General features: G+C 54.9%; 1 protein-coding gene across 7 annotated transcripts in view; it reads left to right on the forward strand.

Moving 5' to 3' along the window:
- Positions 1–23,028, forward strand: part of MGAT3 (beta-1,4-mannosyl-glycoprotein 4-beta-N-acetylglucosaminyltransferase) — a 66,364-nt gene that overhangs the window by 27,042 nt on the left and 16,294 nt on the right. For 6 of the 7 annotated variants that reach the window (XM_047740216.1, XM_047740215.1, XM_047740218.1 and 3 more), the window contains one exon: positions 11,476–16,268. In XM_047740216.1, coding sequence (XP_047596172.1) covers positions 11,477–13,078 — 1,602 coding nt within the window. In that variant the 5' untranslated portion in view covers position 11,476 and the 3' untranslated portion in view covers positions 13,079–16,268. Of the gene's footprint in view, positions 1–11,475; positions 16,269–23,000; positions 23,007–23,028 lie in introns of those variants that run through there. The other variant, XR_007129301.1, reaches the window with a different exon arrangement.

The raw sequence follows: 23,028 nt of genomic DNA on the forward strand, positions 1-23,028 counted from the left end.
CTAGCCCCTGAGGCTGGGTCCCACCAGCCACTCCCTCCCTTTGTCACCCAGTGTTTAAGGAGCCTCTGCACCACAGAACACCGCTGCTCCCCACCCGGGCCCTAGGTCCCAGGCTGGATGCCCCAGGCCGCCACCTTGCCTCCCGTACCACTGCTGTCTGGATAAGCACCGTCCCCTCTGGTCCCGCTGTCTCCTCCTCCGAGCCAGCCCCACCTTTCCTGCAGCTCCCAGCCCCCTCCTCCACAGTCCTGTCTAAACCCGCGTGTTCCAGTTCAGTAGCAGCTAGCACGTGTGCCTATTTTTTTTTTAAAGATTTTATTTATTTATTTGACAGAGATCACAAGTTGGCAGAGAGGCAGGCAGAGAGAGAGGGGAAGCAGGCTCCCTGCTTAGCAGAGAACCCGATGTGGGACTCGATCCTAGGACCCTGGGATCATGACCTGAGCTGAAGGCAGAGGCTTAACCCACTAAGCCACCCAGGCGCCCCGCATGTGTGCCTATTAAACTAAAATTTAAATCAAGTTAAATTATAAATTAGTTGCTTCATCTCCCAGTCAATTTTAAGGGCTCAGTAACCACATGGGGCTAGCGGCTGGGGTGCTGGACAGTGCAACCTGGCTCTTTCCGCCGTCACAGAGCGTGCTGCTGCGGGGGCTCGGGAAGCTGCTCTTGGCCACCCTCGGGCACGGGCTGATGGTGTTGTTGCACTCAGAGCCTGCAGGGTCTGGGGCTCAAGCCAGTGGTACCTCCTCCCCCACCCCCCGAAGTGGAGTCCGCATGGGTGTGCACAGGTGAGCAGAGGAATGCTCTGAGCTTTGGTTTCCTCATCTGTAAAGTGAGGATAGTAAGTCCCCCGTCCAAGGACGGCTGGGAGGGTCAAGTGTATGTAAAACATATGCTGCCAGCTGGTGCATAGCTAAGCGTGTGGTGAGCGGTGGCCGAGACGTTAACATGAATAAGGCAAGGTAGGGGCCCATCTCAGGAGGCAGGGGTCACAACAGCAGTGAGCCTCAGTGCTGGACAGTGGGAGCCGCTGCAGGCTTTAGGGCACACCCGCCCCACTGGCTGATGTCTGAGCAGGACTAATCTGTTTAGCCTCCAGCACTGTCCACTAGGACATTCTGAGCTGGTGGCAGTGTTCTATGTCTTCACTACCTGTGGGCCTCTGGGGACCAGACACTGATGTCCTCAGTGGGCCCATGACCAGTGGGGAAAGAGGAGGAGGCCCCAGCGAGCCGAGGGCAGATCCCAGCCTTGGGAACCAACTTTCTCAGGCACATGCTAACCGCTCTGTGGGCAAGTTCTCAGGCCGCTGGCGTCTGGCAGAGTGGGGAGGGATTTGGAGGAAGGAGAGCAGGCCAGGGCACATGAGTTGGTTGGAGGGGGGGTTTGCCATGGAGGGAGCTCCAGAGCATGGGCATTGGGCTGAAGCTTTAGCCAGCCCCTGCCCTGCAGCTAAGCCAGCAGAAAGAGTAGGGCCCAGATCCTAGTGCCCAAGGGAATGGCGTGGGCACCCCATCTGGCTGGTCCAAGAGCTGGCTCCCAGTGTAGCTGTGCCTCTCCTTTAGGCCTTGGTGTCCTTTATCTGTGGATGGGAGCAGCAGCAGCTCCCATCTGCCCCACGGTGAACAAGGTTTGCCAGGATTTCACAGTTCCTGGGCAACTGGGGTTCTTGGCCAGGTCTGGCCCTTTGGGCCGACTTCTCTCCGGGATGTGCTGGGGAGTAGAAGTCCTGGGGACTGGGGGTCAGGGTACATCAGATCTCCCTCAGCCAAGCTGTTCGTGTTTAGCCTGGGGCAGAAACCCTAAATTCAGAGCCCCGCTGGGCCCCACGTCTACCGGTCACCAGGTGCAGGGTGCTTGGGGAATCTCAGTTTGCATCTGCTTCATTACCACAAGCCCTGTGTGGCTGAGTGAGTAGCTTAACCTCGAAGCTCCATGTCCTCATTTACAAAATGGAGACTCACATACCTTCTTCTGGGGAGGCCCCAGGAATGGGCCCCTGATTTCTCCAGCTGGTGCAGGGGCAGCACCTGGCACACTGCGTTTTCTTGGGGAATGTCTGCCAGGAGCCCGGACGATATGCTGGCAGTGGGATGACCCCCGCATATGGCTTGACCCTTATGGAGCTCTGCCTGATGGACAGCAGCCGAGGGAAATGATGAGAGCTAAAGAAATAAACACAACATCGTTGTTTATCTTGCATCTTTCCGGAACTCGGGAATTTGTCAGACTCCGTAGCTGCCGCCTCCGCCGGTCTCTCCGTGTGGGATCGTGGAACCTCACATGAGAAGGACTCTCACCTAGCCTCAGAGTCTTCTGATTCCTCAGGCGCTGACTAGTTTTGCCTGACCCCAAGAGGGGACCCGGAAACAGTAGCAGAAGCTCCAGGGAGGCTGATGTAGATCAACAGAAGGAAGAATTTCTACCAGCCCAGCGTGCTTGGAATGGGTGGCCCTAAGACTTGGTCAGCAGAGGCCAGATGGGCACTTAGCAGGGGCACCGGCCTGGGGTGAGGATTTGGACAATGCTCTTACTCTGTGGCCTTTCAGACCCCAGGAAAGGAGTCTGGACCCTCTGTGGGCCTCCAGATTCCCTGGGCTCTGAAAGCCAGATGAGTCACTGAGAATGCCCCATAGGGTGATGGGGGCCAGTCAGTAGTAAGCAGCGTTCCAATTGGCTCAGTCTTTTAACAAAACTGGCCAAGAGCAAGGCCTGGCATGTTCAGTCATGTCGTCTGCATTTGGTTGCCTGGCAGGAAGGGCAAATGGAAAGAAACAGGCATTTTTAGACCATCTGCCAAGTGCTGGGCTCCATTCAGGATGCTTTGAAACCATGGCTCATCCATCTCTCCCACAGGACTGCAAGGGAGAGAGGGTATCTTCCTTTTTTTTTTTTTTTTTTTAAAGATTTTTTATTTATTTATTTGACAGAGAGAGATCACAAGTAGACGGAGAGGCAGGCAGAGAGAGAGAGAGAGGGAAGCAGGCTTCTTGCTAAGCAGAGAGCCCGATGTGGGACTTGATCCCAGGACCCTGAGATCATGACCTGAGCCGAAGGCAGCGGCTTAACCCACTGAGCCACCCAGGCGCCCAGAGGGTATCTTCCTTTTGCATCTAAGACTGAGGCCCAGAGAGGCTAAGTAATTTGCCTGAGGGCACACAGTAGATTACAGGTCTGAGCTTCAAACCAAATCTTCCTGATTTCCAGTGACAGTGAAGGCCAGTGTTCATTGAGCACCTACTGTGTGCGTAGGCACAGTTACTAGTCCTTTGCGTGGATTAATTCATTTGTTATATCTCCATTTTACAGAGAAGGAACTGAGGCTGAGAAAGGTAGGATAACTTGCCAAGGTCAGAGGCAGTGTTCAGAACTGACACTGCAGCTACCATGCCTTCCCTGTGTGATGGGCAAGGTCTTTGGGTCACATAGGATAAGACTAGAATGGGGTAGAGATGAACACAGGGAGGCAGACTTCAGCTCAAAATCAAGATCCCCTTTCAAGCAGATGAACTAGTTGGTGGAGAGGTGGAGGGGGGTGCATTCAGAGGTGCCCCCAGGCTGGGGTTTGTAGATGGACCATTTCCTGCCCAAGAGTGGAGATAAGGTGAGCTGTGCACCTCCAAGATTTCCCCCAAGGCATTTTCAGAGCATTCTGAGCACCTGCTAGGTGTCAGACCCCTTTGCTGCTGGGCACAGACCACAGCTGATCCCTTCTCTCTCTCAGTGGAGGAGTTGAGTGCCCCATGGCTGTTCAAGAACTGAGGACACCAGGGATCAGGTGTCATGAGGCAGGCTGGGAAGGGGGCCAGAGTATGGTGGGCAGGGGAAGTGGCCATTAGGACATGAGCTACTGAACCATGGAGGAGGCTGGCAGGGGGCAGTGAGAGGCTGGTGGAGGGTATTCCCAGGGCTGAGCTAGGACCCTGGTCAGCGCAGGATAGCTCAGGACCATGGAGAGCTCCACAGGAGCCTGCCGTCTCTCTGATGACCGCTGTCAGGGTGTGTCTGAGGCTACTGCCATCCACGAGGCTACTGCCATCCACGAGACTACTGCCAGCCTGGCCAGGCCCACAATCATAGCCTGTGATCTCCAGGGACCACCTGTCCTCTCTGGTCAAGAGCCGCACCCCTGGACTCAGCCTGTGCCCTGACCCTGAGATCATGGATGGGTTGTGGGGTTCGGGCTCATCTGCTTTCCTCCCTCACCCAATCAGCCTTCTAAGCAGAGCCCAAAGGAAGACTGCACAAGCAGGAGAAGGAAGCAGTAGGAAGAGGGAGGGAAGGAGGGGCACCTTCCAGGGCGTGGTGACAGCCACAAGTCAGCACAAGAAGAGGAGGCCCAGGGTGGGCTGATCCTGCCACCATCCTGGGTCAGGTTCAGCTATAGCCTCCCCCATCCCTGATTATCTGCTACCAGGAAGCACCAAGCCCATCCATCCCAAACTTCATGTAGGAGACCCAGGCCCCTGGGATGGTTATAACTCATGGAGTATGTGTGAGGGGTTGGGGCAGGCTCCTAGAAGCCCTGAAATTTTTCCCTCCTTTCCCCGGCACCCCCAGAAGCAGGGTGCCCTGCCCCAGCCCCTCCACCATCAGGCTCAGGTTCTGCCTAGGCCTCACTTGCTGAGCCCACGCCATGCTCCTTGCTCCTCTGAGACAGGACAGCACCCACCAAGGCCCTGGCTTTGCCAGGAGCTCACCTCCAAGCCTTTACTCCTACCACACCCCCACCTGAAGGTTCTCTGCCAGGCTGGGATCTAGCAATAAGAGTAAGAAGAGTTAAAATTTATTTTGTAGTCACCTATGCACCAGGCACTTTACATGGATTTTATTAAACCCTCGTTTTATAGATGAAGAAAAGGAGGAAAGTTGTGAACTTGTCCGAGGTTACACAGGCAGGAGATGGCAGAGCCAGGATTTGCGGTCTCATTCCAGAGTCTGTGTGCGCAGCAGTGATGGTGAGCACACAGAGGAGGCCCACGGCAAAGCGGGGTGCTTTTGAGGAGCACCTGCTGTGTACAGCTCCCTGCGGCGGGGAGCTGGTATTCCAGCTGGGAAGACAGAGGTCAGGGGACGTGAGCTCAGGATGGCGAGTATTGGGAACAGGGCAGAGCTACGGATTGGTCTCTCTGATTTGGTGTCTCATTTGAAGCAGGCAGGACAGGAATGATTATATCCATTTTATAGACAGGGAAGTCGAAGCTCAGAGAGGCCAAGTCTCTTGAGGTCCAGGTTGACAGTGGTGATATAAACCCAGAGGCTGATGGTGGCGGGCTTCAGGAAGGGTGTTGGCAGAGCTCAGTATGGTTCTTCCAGGTCCTAATCCAGGGCAGAAGCCTCTTGGTTTCAAGAGAGGCCAGCCCTGACACAAAGCAGGCACTGGAGAAATAGTGAATTTTACTGAGATGAGTAAGGGCCTAAGTATGGCCTCTGAGCTGCCCAAGGTCATCCTCAGCAGCAGGAGGGACCTGGACAGGGGTTTCGTCCTCAGGGAGCTGCCTGCCTATGCCTTGGAGGGCAGTGGGCGAGCCCATTAGAGACCCTAAGTCCTTCCTCAGCTAGACTTGCTTCTCCAGGCAGGTCCTGGCCACCACAACCGGACTTGGGTCCTGAGTGTTTGGGCGTGGGGATGGGGGGCTAGCTAATGCATTGCTAGCAAGCAGGAGTGGCAGGGAGAGAATGGTGAGCTGGAGTGCCCCCCCCAAGCCAGCTCCTCCTCCCAGAGCCCACAGGGGCATGCCCGATCCAAAGCATTGCTCACCCCCACCTCCATCCATCCTGTGACGCTTCTAGACCAAGCATACTATAGAAAGGACATGAGATTGGATCCAGAGAACCAAAGTCAACAGCCAGGCTCTGCCATTAGCTTGCAAGATGACTGGCCACGCCCCTCACTCAGCCTCAGTGTTCGCTTCTGCTGGGAGGGTTTGCGCCTGAGGGTGAGAGCGAGCACCTGCAGACCCCGCCTGACTCAAGCCCAGCTCCCCCGTTCACCATTTCCGTGAAGGCTGCTGAGGGTGGCTCCGCCGCAGTCAGAGGCTTCTCCGTCCTTCTGGGTCCTGACTCCTTGCTCACACTTCACGTCCAGGTCTTCAGCAAATCCAACAGAACCTGATCACTTTTCGACCCCCCGCCACCCCACACCGTGGTTCAAGCCTCCCCTGGCACACCTGGACAGTACTGGGTCCTCCTCGCAGCGCTCCCTGTTCCACCCTGCAGGCAACCGCGTACTCGCAACAGAGCAGCCCAAGTGAGTGTGTGCGGACCAAAGTCGGGTCATGTTCCTCCGCTGCCCAGAATCATCCTGAAAGCCACATTTCCTGCCGTGGCCCCAGCCTCTGCGTGATCTGGGCCCACCCTGCCTGTCTCCCTCCTGAGCACTTGGCTGTCCCTTCTGCCCAGAACCTTCTTCCCTTGCCCCCTGGACTTCAAGTCTCTGTCTTCTCAGGGAGGCCTGTGGTGAGCACCCTGTTTGCCACTGAACCCCCAATCTACCTCCTAGCCCTTCCCCAGCTTTTTTTTCTGGAGCACGACTCTTTCTCACGTGTGGTATTTCTTGACTCCTTTATTTCTAGTTGATCGCAGGCTCTGGTCCTGCTCACCGCTGTGTATGCTGCATGGAGGTGGGGGTCCTCGTCTGCCTTGTCTCCTGGCCTCCCCGGGCCTAGCACGGTGTCTATCAGCGGGCTCTTGATAGGTAGTGCTGTGTGAGTGGATGATAAGGGTCAGCTGACACCCTCTGGGGGTATTGTGTGGGTCAGGTGTGACGGTGGCTGTTCCATCTACTGGTCTGTCTTCACTGGTCGCCGGTAGACTCTTTGTGGGTATTGGGTTGAGCGTGGCAGGGCAGGTTTGCCACTGGATGAAAGCTCTCTGGGGACCCCACAGAGTCTGACCTTTACTACTTACGTGACACTGGGCAAGTTATGTCACCTTTCTGGCCTCGTGTCCCAGCTGTGAGATGGGGATGAACAGTGGTACCCGCTTCGTGTTGAGGATTCAGTGAGGTCTAGTGTGGAATGTGTTCGGGACAGTCATTGGCTTGTAAGCATCAGTGATCGTCAGCTTTGTTGTTACACCTGATGGGTTCTCGAGGAAGCTTTACAGTGGAGGTAGAAAGTCTGCAGCTGGGCCTAATTGGGCTCCACGGATTTATTTAGCCACAGCTGGGCCACCTGGATGGCTACAATCTCAGCTGTAAGCGGGGAGGGAGGAGGCAGACACACGAAACAGAACTGTCAGGCGGCCTTTCAGAAAAACCTCGTCATCTTTCTGAGTCTCCATTTTTCCTATCTGTAAAATGGGTGGTTACGTAGCCTCCCGGGGGGGGATGGGAGATGGATGAGACCTCAGGAACCAGTGCCTCACTTGTTCAGTTTCCTACTTAGATGTTGCTCAGCCCCCCCCCAAAAAAATGTATTTCAAGCACTTACTGAAATATATGAAGATAAGGGATCGGGCCCAGAGGAGTAAGACTGAAGCTGAAATGAAGGTGTCCCAGAAAATCTGGTCTGTGAGGCAGTGACTGGCTCCTGGCCAACCACCAGGTGCTTCGGCGTCTTCTAAACAGCCCGAGCAATGAGGGAGGGCGCACACACTTCCGTGATTCTCTGCAGCAAGCCAGGCTGGGGCCTTATCCAAAGCCCAGTGAAAGGGAGATCCCAGGCACTGGTGAGTCTGTCCTCCGGAAGGGCACATCCGGCCAGGTGTAACCAGATCCTGAAAGCCAGCCTGGCCGGGAAGCCAGGGACAGCTGTGGTCAGGGTGACCCCCCGAGGGGCTGTGGGGGGCCCTTCCCGCACAGCAGGGCCACTGCTGCTGGGGGAGTGAGTGGGAGCGGCAGCCTGGCCCCACCCTCCAAGGTCAGGGCCAGTTCAGCCCCACGGATTGGGGTGTGCTCCACAGAGCACAGGATTGGGGTGTGCTCCGTAGAGGCAGGTTCCAGGTGGGAAGAAAGGGCCTTCCAGAAGGGTCAGGGTTGCCTTTACTAGGTCCTCGGGGCCTGCTGGTGGGTCAGTCTGGAGGCTTCTGCTGTGCTGACCTCCGTCTGCAGTGTTGCCTGATGCCTGGTCTCTGCCACAGTAGGAAGTCCCGTCTACCCATCTTTATCGGGCTTCTTGCCCTTCCATTCTCCCCGCTGGCCTGGTCTGCTTGGTCTCACTTTGCCAGAGGAGGGCTGGGATCCATTATAGGGAGAGGAGGCCGGAAGACCTACTTGCATATGTGGCCGAAGAGGAGCCCCTCCCTCTTGCCTTCCCAAAAGCCAGTGGAGACTAGTGGTGCCCTCCACCCCGCCTGCCCTGGGACAGCTGACATTAGACCCCACTCCGGATTGTGCTGCCTGACTGCTGGCAGTCAGCTGGAGGGCTGGGCATTCACACTGGAGGAGGTGGGTCCCTTCGGATCTGATAGCCCAAGTACCCTGGCCCCCGGGCTTGGTGGCCACTCCACTGTTCCTCACCACCTTACTCGGGACTCCTCACTGACATGAGCCGGGAAGGGGATGGAACACGGGAGTCCACACAGGTTCTTGCCCCAGTTTTATAACATCAAGTGGGTCCCTAAAGCCCTGTAGGTCTTGGTTTCATCCTCTGTAAAATTAAAAGATCAGGAAAGGTGGTTCTTAAAATTTGTTCTAGATCAAACATTTCATGATTCTGTGCCTTAGGACCATATAGCTTAAAGAAATGATGTTGGAATCTTTTAGCCTTGAAAATATGGAAGTTTATTGAGCACCTGCTGTCCACTGGGAACGCTGTACCCATTTCACAGGTGTAGACGCTGAGGTTTACAATGGCGAGGAGTCTTGGGGCACCTGGATGGTTCAGTGGGTTAAGCCTCTGCCTTTGGCTCAGGTCATGATCTCAGAGTCCTGGGATTGAGCCCCACGTCGGGCTCTCTGCTCAGCAGGGAGCCTGCTTCCCCTCTCTCTTGCCTCCCTCTCTGTCTACTTGTGATCTCTCTCTGTCAAGTAAAAAAGAATGGCGAGGAGCCTTGCTGAGGGTCACAGAAGTTTGAAGCCAAGTGTGCGTGTTTCCACTCTCCCCTGCTGTCCTGAGTTAGGAAGTGGAGGGGAGAGTATGGTAGCAAGGCACCCAAATGACCCAAAGAGAAGTAAAGAGAAGGCCACAGAAAGGAACATTTGAAGGGAAAAAATGTTCTATGTGGAAGGATATTGCCTTACTCATGGGGATCTATGGAAGGGAAGATGAAAACACCAGATGCCAAAGGCCAGGGTCTGTTCTAGTCCCTCCCGAGACTCAATAGATCATCCAACCAAGTCAGTGGTCCTACCTGGGCCCGTGGGTGTAGCCTCCCAGGCCGCCGGCCCACCTGCCTGGGCTCTAGGCAAAGCGAGCTGGACGATAGCAGTCAGAAGTGCGTCCTTGCCCCCATGTTCATTCATGAGATAAACAGCACATGTGAATGAAGTAGAGACTTTAGTTAATAGTAACGTGGCCATTTCGGTTTTCAAGTTCTGACAAATGTACTATCGTGGTATAAGATATTAACCGTGGGGGAGACGAGGAGTGTAGAAGAACCCTCTGTACCATCTCTGCCACTTTCCCGATACACTACGAATATGCTACAATAGGAAGTTTACTTAAACTGTAAAAAAAACAATATACAAAGCTTTCCACCTCCACAGCCATAAGCTAATTGATAAATCAAACTGCATAAGTGAATAGAAAGAATGGTTATACTCATGAGTCACTCATGAATAGAGAGTGATTCATTCAAAAGAATCGTGGATTATGGTGTGGGATTTAAAAGGAAATGGTGGATTTATTACTACTGATACGAAAATCTCTTTAATCTGTCATTGATTGAGGAAAACAACTTGATTGTACTTAGTGTCCAATATGATAATATTTATGAAAAATAGGAAATCAAGAACAGAAATACTGCTTATGAAACCAGCAACAACCTCAAAGAGATCAAACTGTTATGCCTGGAGATCAATCTAGAAAGGGATAACGAAGGGGAACTTTACTTATTCTTTTATTTATTTATTTATTTATTTATTTTTAAAGACTTATTTATTTATTTGACAGAGATCACAAGTAGGCAGAGAGGCAGGCAGAGAGAGAGAGGAGGGAAGCAGGCTTCCGGCTAAGCAGAGAGCCTGATGCGGGGCTCGATCCCAGAACTCTGGGATCAGGACTTGAGCCAAAGGCAGAGGCCTTAACCCACTGAGCCACCCAGGCGCCCCTACTTATTCTTTTAAATATGTCCGAATTAGGGGCGCCTGGGTGGCTCAGTGGTTAAGCCGCTGCCTTCGGCTCAGGTCATGATCTCAGGGTCCTAGGATCGAGTCCACATCGGGCTCTCTGCTCGGCAGGGAGCCTGCTTCCCTCTCTCTCTCTCTCTCTCTGCCTGCCTCTCTGTCTACTTGTGATCTCTCTCTGTCAAAAATAAATAAATAAATAAATAAATAAATAAATAATAAATATGTCCGAATTAAATGTGTTTCCTTGAGGCCTATGAACTTTTTCAGTGAAAAGGAATTAAAAAGATTTGTTAAGGGCGCTTGGGTGGCTCAGTCAGTTGGGCATCTACCTTTGGCTTGGGTCAGGAACCCCGGGTCCTGGGGTCGAGCCCTGCATTGGGCTCCCTGCACAGCGGGGAGTCTGATTCTCCCTCTGCCCCTCCCCTGATCATGAGCTCTTGCTCACTCTCAAATAAATAAAATCTTAAAAAAAAAAAGATTAGGGCACCTGGGTGGCTCAGTGGGTTAAGCCGCTGCCTTCGGCTCAGGTCATGATCTCGGGGTCCTGGGATCGAGTCCCTCGTCGGGCTCTCTGCTCAGCGGGGAGCCTGCTTTGCTTCCCTTCCTCTCTCTCTGCCTGCCTCTCTGCCTAATTGTGATCTCTCTCTGTCAAATAAATAAATAAAATCTTAAAAAAAAAAAAAAAAGATTAGTCAACATTTGCACGAAAGAAAGAAAGAAAAGGAGAGAAAAAGAGAGGAAAGCACCCTGGGCAGGACAGGGAGGGGAACCACACAGGGCGCCTGCAGCCCACTCTGCTCCTCCCTTGGGGCGGGTTCTGGGCTGCAGAGTTGGGCTTTTCCCAGGCTGCATTGTTCCTAGTGCAAAGTCTAGCCATGAAACTGGTCTGGTCAGGGTAAGCAGGCCAGGTGGGGAGGATCAGGCTGCAGACGGCCGGGTGGGTGTGGTGACCTGGTACTGAGGGGAAGGGCTGTGGAACAGGTGGTCCTGAGCCGGGAGGGGAATTTCCTTGATGCCTCACCACCGCAGGGTACTTGGTACAGCAAGTTGGACTCACAGGCTGGCCTCCTGGGGATCAGGAGGTGACTTCCTGAAGGGGCAGCAGGCACCAGCCAGGACATTCACAGACACGGTGGCAGCAAAGGCCCCCTTCAGTTCCCTCCCTTAGGAGAGGGGCCTCAGGCTCTCCTCACCCAGATCTGCAGACCCCTGACTTGTGTGCTCTATCCTTCTTCCTGCAGGATGAAGATGAGACGCTACAAGCTCTTTCTCATGTTCTGTATGGCCGGCCTGTGCCTCATCTCCTTCCTGCACTTCTTTAAGACCCTGTCCTATGTCACCTTCCCCCGAGAACTGGCCTCCCTCAGCCCGAACCTCGTGTCCAGCTTCTTCTGGAACAATGCCCCTGTCACGCCCCAGGCCAGCCCGGAGCCGGGCAGCCCCGACCTGCTGCGAACGCCGCTCTACTCCCACTCGCCCCTGCTCCAGCCGCTGTCCCCAAGCAAGGCCAGCGAGGAGCTCCACCGGATGGACTTCGTGCTGCCTGAGGACACCACCGAGTACTTCGTCCGCACCAAGGCGGGAGGCGTCTGCTTCAAACCAGGCACCAAGATGCTGGAGAAGCCCTCCTCGGGGCGGCCCGAGGAGAAGGCTGAGGGGGCCGACGGCTCCTCCGCCCGGGGCCCGGCCCGGCACCTGCTGAGCGCCCGTGAGCGCCCGGGGCCCCGCGGCCCACGGCGCAAGTGGGTGGAGTGCGTGTGCCTCCCGGGCTGGCACGGGCCGAGCTGCGGCGTGCCCACCGTGGTGCAGTACTCCAACCTGCCCACCAAGGAGCGCCTGGTGCCCCGCGAGGTGCCGCGGCGGGTCATCAACGCCATCAACATCAACCACGAGTTCGACCTGCTGGACGTGCGCTTCCACGAGCTGGGCGACGTGGTGGACGCCTTCGTGGTGTGCGAGTCCAACTTCACGGCCTACGGGGAGCCGCGGCCGCTCAAGTTCCGCGAGATGCTCACCAACGGCACGTTCGAGTACATCCGGCACAAGGTGCTCTACGTCTTCCTGGACCACTTCCCGCTGGGCGGGCGGCAGGACGGCTGGATCGCCGACGACTACCTGCGCACCTTCCTGACGCAGGACGGCGTGTCGCGCCTGCGCAACCTGCGGCCCGACGACGTCTTCATCATCGACGACGCCGACGAGATCCCCGCGCGCGACGGCGTGCTCTTCCTCAAGCTGTACGACGGCTGGACGGAGCCGTTCGCCTTCCACATGCGCAAGTCGCTGTACGGCTTCTTCTGGAAGCAGCCGGGCACCCTGGAGGTGGTGTCGGGCTGCACGGTGGACATGCTGCAGACGGTGTACGGGCTGGACGGCATCCGCCTGCGCCGCCGCCAGTACTACACCATGCCCAACTTCCGGCAGTACGAGAACCGCACGGGCCACATCCTGGTGCAGTGGTCGCTCGGCAGCCCCCTGCACTTCGCCGGCTGGCACTGCTCCTGGTGCTTCACGCCCGAGGGCATCTACTTCAAGCTCGTGTCCGCCCAGAACGGCGACTTCCCCCGCTGGGGCGACTACGAGGACAAGCGGGACCTCAATTACATCCGGGGCCTGATCCGCACCGGGGGCTGGTTTGACGGCACGCAGCAGGAGTACCCGCCGGCCGACCCCAGTGAGCACATGTATGCCCCGAAGTACCTGCTCAGCAACTACGCCCAGTTCCGCTACCTGTTGGACAACCCCTACCAGGAGCCCAGGAGCACGGCGGAAGGTGGGCGGCGGCCCAGGGCTCCCGAGGGAAGGCCCCCCGCCAGGGGCAAATCAGATGTGGTTGAAGGCTAAGGCTGCGTGATCTCAGAGGGCCAGGGGCAGGGCGGGGGCTGGCAGCTGCCCCTCCTGATGTTTTCCTGCCTCCCTCTGCCGTCTGGCTGGTCCTTGAGAAGACCGGGAGTGGATGGGTGAAGGAGTCTTCCCTACTCAGGCCCTTGTGAATCGGGGTTGGGCCTGTGAGCTCACAAAACGTCCTTCCCCATCAGGAGAGGGGAGCCCAGCCCTTCGCACTCCCAAGAGCCCTGTGGCCGGGAGGTGCTGGTGGAGTGTGCATGGTGGTTGCTGGGTAGTGAGGGAGGGTGGGCAGGGTGGGGAAGGGAACCTGCAGGAGCTCCCCAGGGCCAGCAGGTGGGAGCTGCAGCCCCTGCCAGGAAGAAACCTACCATTTGGCCACTGGGGGCTTTGGACCTGCAGCGGAGAAGTGGACGTGCCAGGAGGTCCTGGGGCTCTGTAAATAGATGCTTTTGGCTCCAGGAGGAAAAGGGGACAGACACCAGGGCGGGAGGGGAGGAAAAACAGCAGCCAGCTGGGAAGAACTGCAGTGTTCTCGGGAGAGCTGAGCCAGAAGGAGCCGAGAAATCTGGCCCATAGTCCGTGTCCCACCCCCCCCATGCTCGACAGCACCTGTGGGATAGGCGGGGTTCTGCAGAAGTGCAAGGAGTCTTTATTTTTGTTCCAAATCTGGCCTTGACATTCCTTCTTTTCTTTTTATGTTGCTGTCTTGTGGCAAGGCGAAGAGTCCAGTTCTCAGGGTGGGATGGGAGCCAGAGGCTGGACCATCAGCCAGCCCAGTAGGTTGGGCCTGGGAGGGGGCGCGGGGAAGGAGATGGTTCCCCATCACCCCTTCCCACTGAAACCCACAACCCCAGCTCCCCACCATCTCTGGTAGGATCACCCTTGCACCCCTCCTTGGGGCTGGCTAGAGTCAGGAAGGCCCACAGGGCTGCCCTGGGCCCAGGAGGGACTTGAAGGCCAGCTGTATGTCATCTCATTCCTCTTTGCCTCTTGAGGGCAGGGGATGTATTGGTTAGATTCTAAGCTGCTCTAATTAAGAGACCCCAGAATACAGTAATTTAAGCAAGACAAGCTTGTTTCTAGCTTAACTGTCTAGAGAGCGATGGTCCACATCCAGTAAGGCAGCTCTGCTTTCCTTCATATGCACCTTCCACTTTTGGATAGAATGGTTGCTTCGGTTCCCACCATCACATGTGCATCCCAGCACAGGGGAAGCAGAGAACAGCAAGAGAAGCACATGCCCGTCACTCCGGCACTTCTGATCGCATCTCACTGGCCAGGTCTTAGTGACACGGTCACAAGTAGCTGCAAGGGAAGCTGGGAATAGTCGTCTTCAGCCACATGCCCAGCCTCAACTTAAGAGTTCTCTTAGTAAAGGAAGGAGGAGAGAATGGAGACAGGAGACAAGGAGCGTCTCTGGCACAGAGGGTGGGGGATGGGGAGAGAGTGTAGGAATGACTAACGCAGTCCTAGGATCCTACTGTCTCTTCAGAGCTCCTAAGAGCACCCGCTCCTGCCCCCACTCACTGCAGCCCAGGGTTGGGGGGCAGTTAGAGCCTGTGGTTATAGGAGTGGTGATACTCCCCACTCCCGAGGCACCCGTAGATGGTCACCCAGCGATGCCAGGATGCAGAGCCTGCCTGTGGAACGGTACATGTTTGTGCGTGTGTGTGTGTGTGTATTTATGGGCATGTGTGCATGCTTGGTGTGTATTTGTACGTGTCTGTATTGGGGTGTCCCTGTAAATATAGGCTTCTGTATGGATGTAGGGGCAGGGCCCAGGCCTCCCCTTCCCCAGGACCCGGAGCCTGTGGCCACACCTCCTTGCAGCTCCTCCAAAGTGACTTGGGCAGAAAACCTCTGGGGAGCCGAGAAAGCAAGGCTGAAGGGGGTGTGGGGGTCTGTCTGTCTGTCTGTCTTTCAGTCCAAGGAATGAGAGTCCTCCTGACCTGAGGGCTGAACAGCTGAGAGCTCACTACCTCCCCAGCCCATCTTGGTCCCAGCCATATCCTCCCATCCCGTCCCACCCAGCCTCCAGCCTGGACTTGCTCTGGATGTCTTATTGGGATTTCCTGATGGGCCAAGAGAGAGGGGTGTCTCCTTTGCCACAGCTCTGTCCCAGGAAATGTCTGGCGTGGGCGCAGTCTTCCAGGGAGCAGGCTACTGAGCAACTCTGGTGGGGAGACAGGAAGCAGGTGGAGGGTGCTCTGTGGCCTCCACTCTCCCTCCGCAAGGGGGTCCATGGTGTCCCCCGAGGGAACCCCTCCCTTGGAGTGATAGCAGCCCCCCTCCCAGTCCCTCTTGAAGCTGAACAAAGAGGCAAAAGTGGCAAAGGCGGTCAGAATGTCTACCAGGGCCTGCCTTCCTAGCCACCTTCGCTCATCTCCTGGGCTGGCAGTCTCGGGGGCTCCTGAATCAGGCCTGAGCCCCAGCCCAGGGTGGGTTTCCTCATCCATGCCCCTGGCACCCTCAGCTGCTCTGGGGATGCCCCCTCCCCAGGCTGGCAGGGGTCCCTGGCTTCCAGTTCACCAGCTCCAGGGCAAGGGAAGGAGAAGGTGGGGAGCTCAGACCTACCAGGCCCCACCTTCCCTCTCAGACCCAGAACATATTCATGGTCACTGCCAAGGGGAGACCTGGTCATTGGGCGGAGAGGGCAGCCATCAGAGGGGTGGGTGGGGGCAAGACGGGGTTGAAGAGTTTCACTTACACTCACATCATACACTGGGAAATTCGGGGGGCAGGGGAGCCCTGGGCCACTCCCCCAGTATGAAAGGAAACCAAACTGTGAATGGGAGTGTGGGCATACTGCTCACCCTGTCACTGTCAGCAGGTGTCTCCCTGGGAACCACTGGCCCTGTGACCTCTAGACTCAGGAGGCTCTGCCCACCCACAGGTCATGTCCTCTTGCAGAGGCAGGTTCATAGGGGTGGACTTGGGAGAGCTTTGGGGCCAAAGGTGGCAGGCGGGGAGGGGAGACGGGACTTCTCCAAGCAGAAGGCAGGAGGCCCTGGGAAATGTATAATTTAAGGACGCCAATGATAATAGTATTATTTTTTTTGTAAGGGAAAATCAATATGTACATTCTGAAATCATTTTCTCTGTAAATGGTTGGATTTCATTTCACCCTTAAAGGGATGCTTAAAGGAAAAGATAATATTAATAATAAAAGCAGCTACAAAGTCTTAAAGGTGCACATGTGGGGCAAATTTGGGGGTACTCTGGGTCAGGGAGGGGTGCAAGGGAGTGGTTCTGGTTCTTAAAGACCACCTCGCCGCCAGGGCTGGGCCAGCGGGGTGCGGGGACATGCGGAGTCCCTTCACTGAGGGATGCGCCACACATGCGCGCGCACGCTACCCCAGGAACATCCCCCACTCCACCCACACCTGGTGGAAACGCTGGACAGCAGAAAGTGCTGGAAAGAGGGCTGCAGAAAGAAGTGGGCCCAGGACTGGTGACACCCACCCTCCCAGGTGGGCCAGTAGAGCTTTAGAGCTCTAGATGAAGGCTCTGCTGTCTCTGCCCAGAGGGGCGTCGTCCCCCTAGTTCTGCTCAGGGGATCCAGACAAACACTCCCACCTCAGTGCTCTTCCCCTCTATGCCTGTCACAGGTTCCTTTTTTTCCTCTTAAGATTTTATTTTTTAAGTAATTTCTACAGCCGGTAAGGGGCTCGAACCTACAACCCCAAGAGCAAGAGTCACATGCTCCACCTACTGAACCAGCTGCGTGCCCCCATCAGACGTTCGAAGGTCACATGGCCACTTGCAGGCAGAAGGGGGACCGCACCTGGATCCCCAGCACTGGTCCTGTCGCCAGTCCCTTGGGGCAGGTGAGGGTGGCAGTGTCTCTCCTGTAGACTTGTGCTCCGATGGTGCCAGGGACCATGGAAAGTGGGGGCTTCCTGGAGGCTTCCTCTGGACCCGTAGATAATTGTATTGTCCTGGGGGAGGAACCCTCTGGGTATTTTCTAAGGAAAGCCTCAGAGATGGTGGGAGCAAGCACACTTTTAAACCCTGCCTCGGTCCCTGTGGGGTGGCTGGACAGCCACCCTGTTAGAAGGGGACACCAAGGCTGGAGATAGGGAAGAGAGCCAGTGTCGGTGGCCGTAGCAGGGGCTAATGTCCCCTGAGCACCCACATGACTAACTCAGACGCCTGGACTCCAGCCACACTCCCAAAGCCCGGGAAGGTGCCTGCTGCAGGTGCTCAGGGTAGGTGCGGTGAGGATTGCGGGATTTGCAGGGATTGCAGGATTACTGGAGAGTGGAGGAGATGCAGACAACCCACGGAGCCAAAAGAGGGTGATGGTGACCCCCAACCGTTGAGGTAAGTTTATAACCTCAAATCATGTCCCAGAGTGCATCATCCTCATCATAGACATTTCCTGACATTAAGTGCCTATTTGGTGCCAAACTCTAGGCTAAAAGATACCCCTCCCCATTTTTCCCACTGCACAGCTGCGGAGGGAGTCTTGGACACATTAAATAAGGCGGTGAACGCCATGCTGCCCTTCCTGCATCGGCACTCATGGGGGAGGAGAGGGAGGAGGCTGGAAGGGGTGTGGACATGCAGAAGAGGGAGAGGATGGTGGTGATGCCCGTCCTCAGGTTCAAACACCATCCGAGCTCCTAACCAAGCCAGGCACCGTGCCGGCTCAGGGCACATGGAGCCAGTCCCTGCAATCGGGGGGGAGCACAGTCCAAAGGGAGCAGCGGCAGGTCAGCACCCCTCAGAGCAGTTAGGTGAGGGCTGGCGTGCAGCCGTCAGAGCCTAGGAAGCTGGCCTTGTGCTGTCTGGGAGCGTCGGGCACAAGTGTCTCCCTCACCCAGTCATCCAGCAGGCATGGGAGTAGTGGCAGCCTCTGTGGCCTTGGAGGGGATGCATATTCCCTCTAGATTCAACCTCCTGTCCATAAAATTGGTCCATAGAAAGCTCTAGTGCATCTGGAGGAAAACAGAAAATACAGTGAAATGCTTTTGCAGCCTGTAAATCCATCGTGTTGGGGAGACAAGAGCAGCAGTGGCCCCTGTGGGCAGCAGCGATCACCGAGGCACTCCTGTGGTTGCTTTCCAGGTTGGGCTTGAGCCCCAAATTCTGAAGGCCCGTCATCCTAGAGCTCACTGGGAGTCTCCACCCAGGCACCCCAAATCATGCAACGTCCACAAATCTGGTTACAGTTCAAAGCAGTGAAAGGCCTTGCCTGGGCCAGCCCCCTGGGCTGCATCCTTGGCCCTTCCCATTCCCTTGGCCCACCCTTGGCCCTTCCCATACCGTTCTAGTGAATTCCCAGAAGCTCAGTTACAGCAAAAAACCGCACTCCTTTATTTTTTTTTAATTTTTAATTTTTAAAACTTTTATTTATTTGACAGACAGAGATCACATGCAGGCAGAGAGAGAGGAGGAAGCAAGCTCCCCGCTGAGCAGAGAGCCCAATGCGGGGCTCCATCCCAGGACCCTGGGATCATGACCTGAGCCAAAGGCAGAGGCTTTAACCCACTGAGCCGCGCAGGTGCCCCAGAAAGAGCACTCCTTTAAATTACAATAATTGTTTAAGTTTTATGTCTTAGTTTACTCTCCCAAATATTTATTGCTTCTACACAAACCATCCTGAAATTTAATAAAGTAGCAATTTATTTGCTGATAGTTCCACAGTTTGATTCGGGCTCCACTGAATGGCTGGGTTCTCCTGCCCAGCGGCACGTGGCCATCCACTGCAAGGACCCGCCCACCTGCTGGGGCCTGACCTGGATATCCGGATGACAAAGGAAAGGATACAGCACAAAAAGAACCAGCCTGTCAGCCAGCCAGTGATTGCATGGGAGAGGAGAGGGACAGTAACACAGACAGGCAGGTGAGACTCTGGGAAGGACCTCCCGTCACCTCTGAGGTCTCCCGCCAAAAAAAACATGGCTTGAACCTAATCTCAAGGAAGAATCACATAAACTGAAGTTGAGGGACAACTCGCCCCCAACCTGACTTCTCCCGTGCTCTTGATTTCCTGTAACCCTGTCCTTCTGCAGAAAAAGTCCAACCCTACGTCAGTACCACAAATCACCTTTCAAACACGTATCCTAGACTGCTGACAGCTTCTAGAGACAAATCATCAACAGGGGCACAAGTCATTGCCACCGTGGCCTCGGCATGTGGCCTGGTTGTTCCTATTATCCCAGCCCATCATCATGTGTGAGCCCAGCCAAGATCAGGAGAGCTTCCCCGCCAAGTTCAGCCTAAACATGTCAAGTCTCATGAGCTCAATTGCTTTGGCTGCTGGGGTGATTTGTTACACAGCCTAATTGTGACCACAAGATGACTGACAGACAGTTTGCTTTCAATTAATGACAGGAAAGCCAACCCAAATGAATAGAGCAGAGAAGAAATTGATTGACTTGCTAAGAGGTTAGCTTAGTAACAGTAAAGGCTTCAGGTCCAGCTTGAGGTGGAGCTCAGTGTCACATTGTCATCCGGCTCTCTGCTCAGTTCAGCTCAGCTCCACTTCCAGTCTCATGTTGTCCCTGTTACAAGACAGCCATAATCCTCATGCCTGCAAGATGGCTGCAGCAGCTCCAGACCTCACAGCATCTCTTCTTGTGTACTTAGCGCAGAAGAAACAGAGCTCCTCGGGGTACCTGGGTGGCTCAGTGGGTTAAAGCCTCTGCCTTCGGCTCAGGTCATGATCCCAGATCGAGCCCCACATCGGGCTCTTTGCTCAGCAGGGAGCCTGCTTCCCCCTCTCTCTGCCTGCCTCTCTGCCTACTTGTGATCTCTGTCTGTCAAATAAATAAAATCTTAAAAAAAAAAAAAAAAGAAAGAAAAAAGAAACAGCTCCTCTCCCGAAAAGTCCCGAGTCTGCATCTCAGTGACTTAGATAAAGTCATGCAATCATCTCCGGACCAATTGGTGAGACTAGGGGAGGGGATTGGGTAGAATACACTGATTAGCTTAGATCTTCCAGAGGAAGGAGGATACCCCAAAGAAACGTGGGTTGCAGAGGTCATCATCGATACCTCAAGTGCCCCAATCAGGTCTTTCCCCAGCCCTTGCCCAAGTCCTTCCCTGGCATGCTCATCTGCGAGATGAAGATCTTCATGGGACAGGCCTCCGTAGTGGTTGTGAGTGCACTCAGAACTTGGAGCAGAGCCCAGAGCATCGGGAGAGCCTCAGAAGTGTGAGCCATCATCGTCACGGCCAAGGCCTCACCCTCCATTCCCTCACGTGGTGTGTCTGACGCAGGGACAGGCATCCCTTCTCTGCACTCACTCAGCCTCTCTGGCTTCCTCTTCCCCCTTTCTGATGTTCCTTCCTGGTTGCCTTCCTGGGATCCTTTAGCCCCCTGTACCCCTTTAATAAGGGGGCTCCCCAGTTCTTAATCCTGGGCCCACTGCTCTACTCTTCATGATTCTTGCCCAGGTGCCAATGGCTCAGTCTCTCCAGGGAATCCTCCCCGCTGGGCATCCAGCCCATGGATTCAAAAGCTTGTTGGATTAGTCCTCGAGGTGTCAAGGTCACCTGAAACACCATGCGACCAAATGAGTTCAGCTTCCCCCCTACCCCCACCAAGGCTGTTCTCCTTGTTCTGTATTCTCCATCCCGCTGATGATACCTCATCTATCCATGCGCCAGCCAGAAATCTGGGTGTCATCCTTGCATTCTCCCTAATACACCCAGGGTCCAAATCCCAGATCCCCACTTGCTTGTTCCTTAGACTTAAGCCCTCCTTTCAGCATCTGTAAAGCAGAGATGATGACTCCTTCCTCCAAGCATCGAGGGGGTTAAACGGTGCATGTAGATCAAAGCACAGAGCTGGGCATGCAGTGGGCACTCAGTAAATGCTGGCTGCCGTGGACATTTGCAGGCGCTCTTCTTGGGATCTCTTCCTACCAGAATTTCTTAATCATGCATTTTGGTGGGACCGACACACGTACACAAATGTGCACACTCAGAGAGGCACATACCCAGCTCCTGAGGGAACCCTGAATGGCTACGCCTGTTGGTACAGCCACTGCCTGGTCAGGGCAATTACTTGAGGATGGACAAGTGAACCGATCCAGGTTAGTGATACAGAAGTAAAAATGGCTGGAAGCTCCTGGGAAAGGAGTTCTTTTCTTCCAAGAATGATGGGAAAAGAGCACCCACTACCGGAAATAAGAGGGAGGAGCCTATAGCTTATAGCATTGGCTACTGGGTAGAGCCTCACCCAAAACCCACAGTTGGGACTTCTCAATTCCATGAGCCCATAAATTCCCTTTGTGAGAGACACTTTGAGCTGGGTTTTCTGCTACTTAAACCAAAAGCCTTCTAACACCTCTAAAGAAAACCTTCCTGAGTTGATGCACACTATTCTCTTGGCCCAGAACCTTCTGCCGCCATTTTGTACCTGTTAGGGTCTGTAATCAAAGGAGCGAGACTGATACAAAGCGAAGGTCAAGCAAAGGTTTATTTCGCGCCAAGCATCGAGAATTAAACTGACCGGTCAGGGCCGTCTCTTGCAAAGAGGCAACCCCTCCCAGCCTCACAAACTAACTTTTATAGCGGTAGTTTAGCCGGGCTATACACAGGTGGCCAATGAGATTGCAATATACAGAGAAAACTACACAGTCCTTCTAAGTCTGCCACACACAGAAAAAAACTGCTAGGTAACACACGCGTGGCCAATTGAATTTCAATTTACCCCAGGAGATATATGCGTGACCCACTGATTTGTTGTCTTCACCTGGCCTGACCCGCCCTTGTATCTGGGCTTTGCAAGTAAGTTCCTCTGGGAGGGGCAGGGTCAATCTAAGTTTACTGCATAGGGTCAATTTAAGTTCACTACATAAACACAAAATGACCCCCTCTGGCCAACCAGGCCCTTAGATTGTACCTAACCCTTCCCAGGAGACCTTGCTGGGAAGGCCCCCACTTCTGCCTCCCCATGCCCAGGTTAGGGGCTGGTCCTCTGGGCTCTCATGATGCCTCCAATGACTGCAGCGCTGCCCTTGCCACACGGTTTCCGGATCGTCTGTGTTTGTCTCCCACTTGGGAGCCAACAATTCCCGGCCCAACTCAAAGGCTATTTATGCAATGAATGCTGCCAGTAAGGAGAGGCACTGGGATTTGAACCCAGGACCGTCTCCTATGCTGTCTAATGGCCCCCACTTCCCAAATACCCTGCTCCCTGAATGTCCCACTCTGCCTGGCCACACACTGGGCTGCTGTCGCATACAATCTCCCTGCCCACCTAGGGCAGTAGGGATTCTACAACCAAACTTCGTCCTCTGTAGGGCCTTGCCCACAGGATTAGCTGCGCCCCCACTCCCACCCCCACCTCAGTTACTGGACCAGCCCAGCCAAGATTTGCCCCTCAGTCCCCATGGCGTAATGAGAACCTTTGGTGTGCCCTGCTGGGCAGCCTTTCTGAGGACCCAGCATGCCTCACACCAGGACTGTTTGGATGCTCTGCCTTCTAGAGATTCACATGGGACAAGGCCAGGCCCTCGTCCATGTGACTGCACATCACATAGTCAAAAATAACTGTCTCCATCCCCTGATATGCTCTGCCAGTTGGTCCACGGCTGTCCAGGAACAGGACTTCTAGATGGTTTCACCATTTGGTTCTACCAAGAGTGGCCAGGGTCTGGGGAGCAAGTTGGTGGAAAGAAAACACAACATTCTTGAGATTTGTAGGAGGCAGAGAATTTCCTGACTCAGCCAGTCCAGCCTATTGTGACGTCCTGAGGCAGAGGCTCTGAAGGGGGACACTCATTCTATAAAGCTCTCAAAGGGTTCCCTTGAGCACCAGCATTTAAGGCAATCTGATGAGGATGCTTAGAAGTGATTTTGGTTTTGCAAATTAAATTCATCTCTCAGGAAGCTCCCAGGCTAATGCAGTTAGGTGCGTGACCCCACTCTATGACAATTAGTCTTTTTGGTTTGACACCCTCAGTTCCCCGTCTCTCCCCCTCCATTCCATG

The sequence above is a fragment of the Lutra lutra genome, chromosome 8 (assembly GCF_902655055.1).
Source record: "Lutra lutra chromosome 8, mLutLut1.2, whole genome shotgun sequence".
In the NCBI taxonomy this organism is placed as follows: Eukaryota; Metazoa; Chordata; class Mammalia; order Carnivora; family Mustelidae; genus Lutra; species Lutra lutra.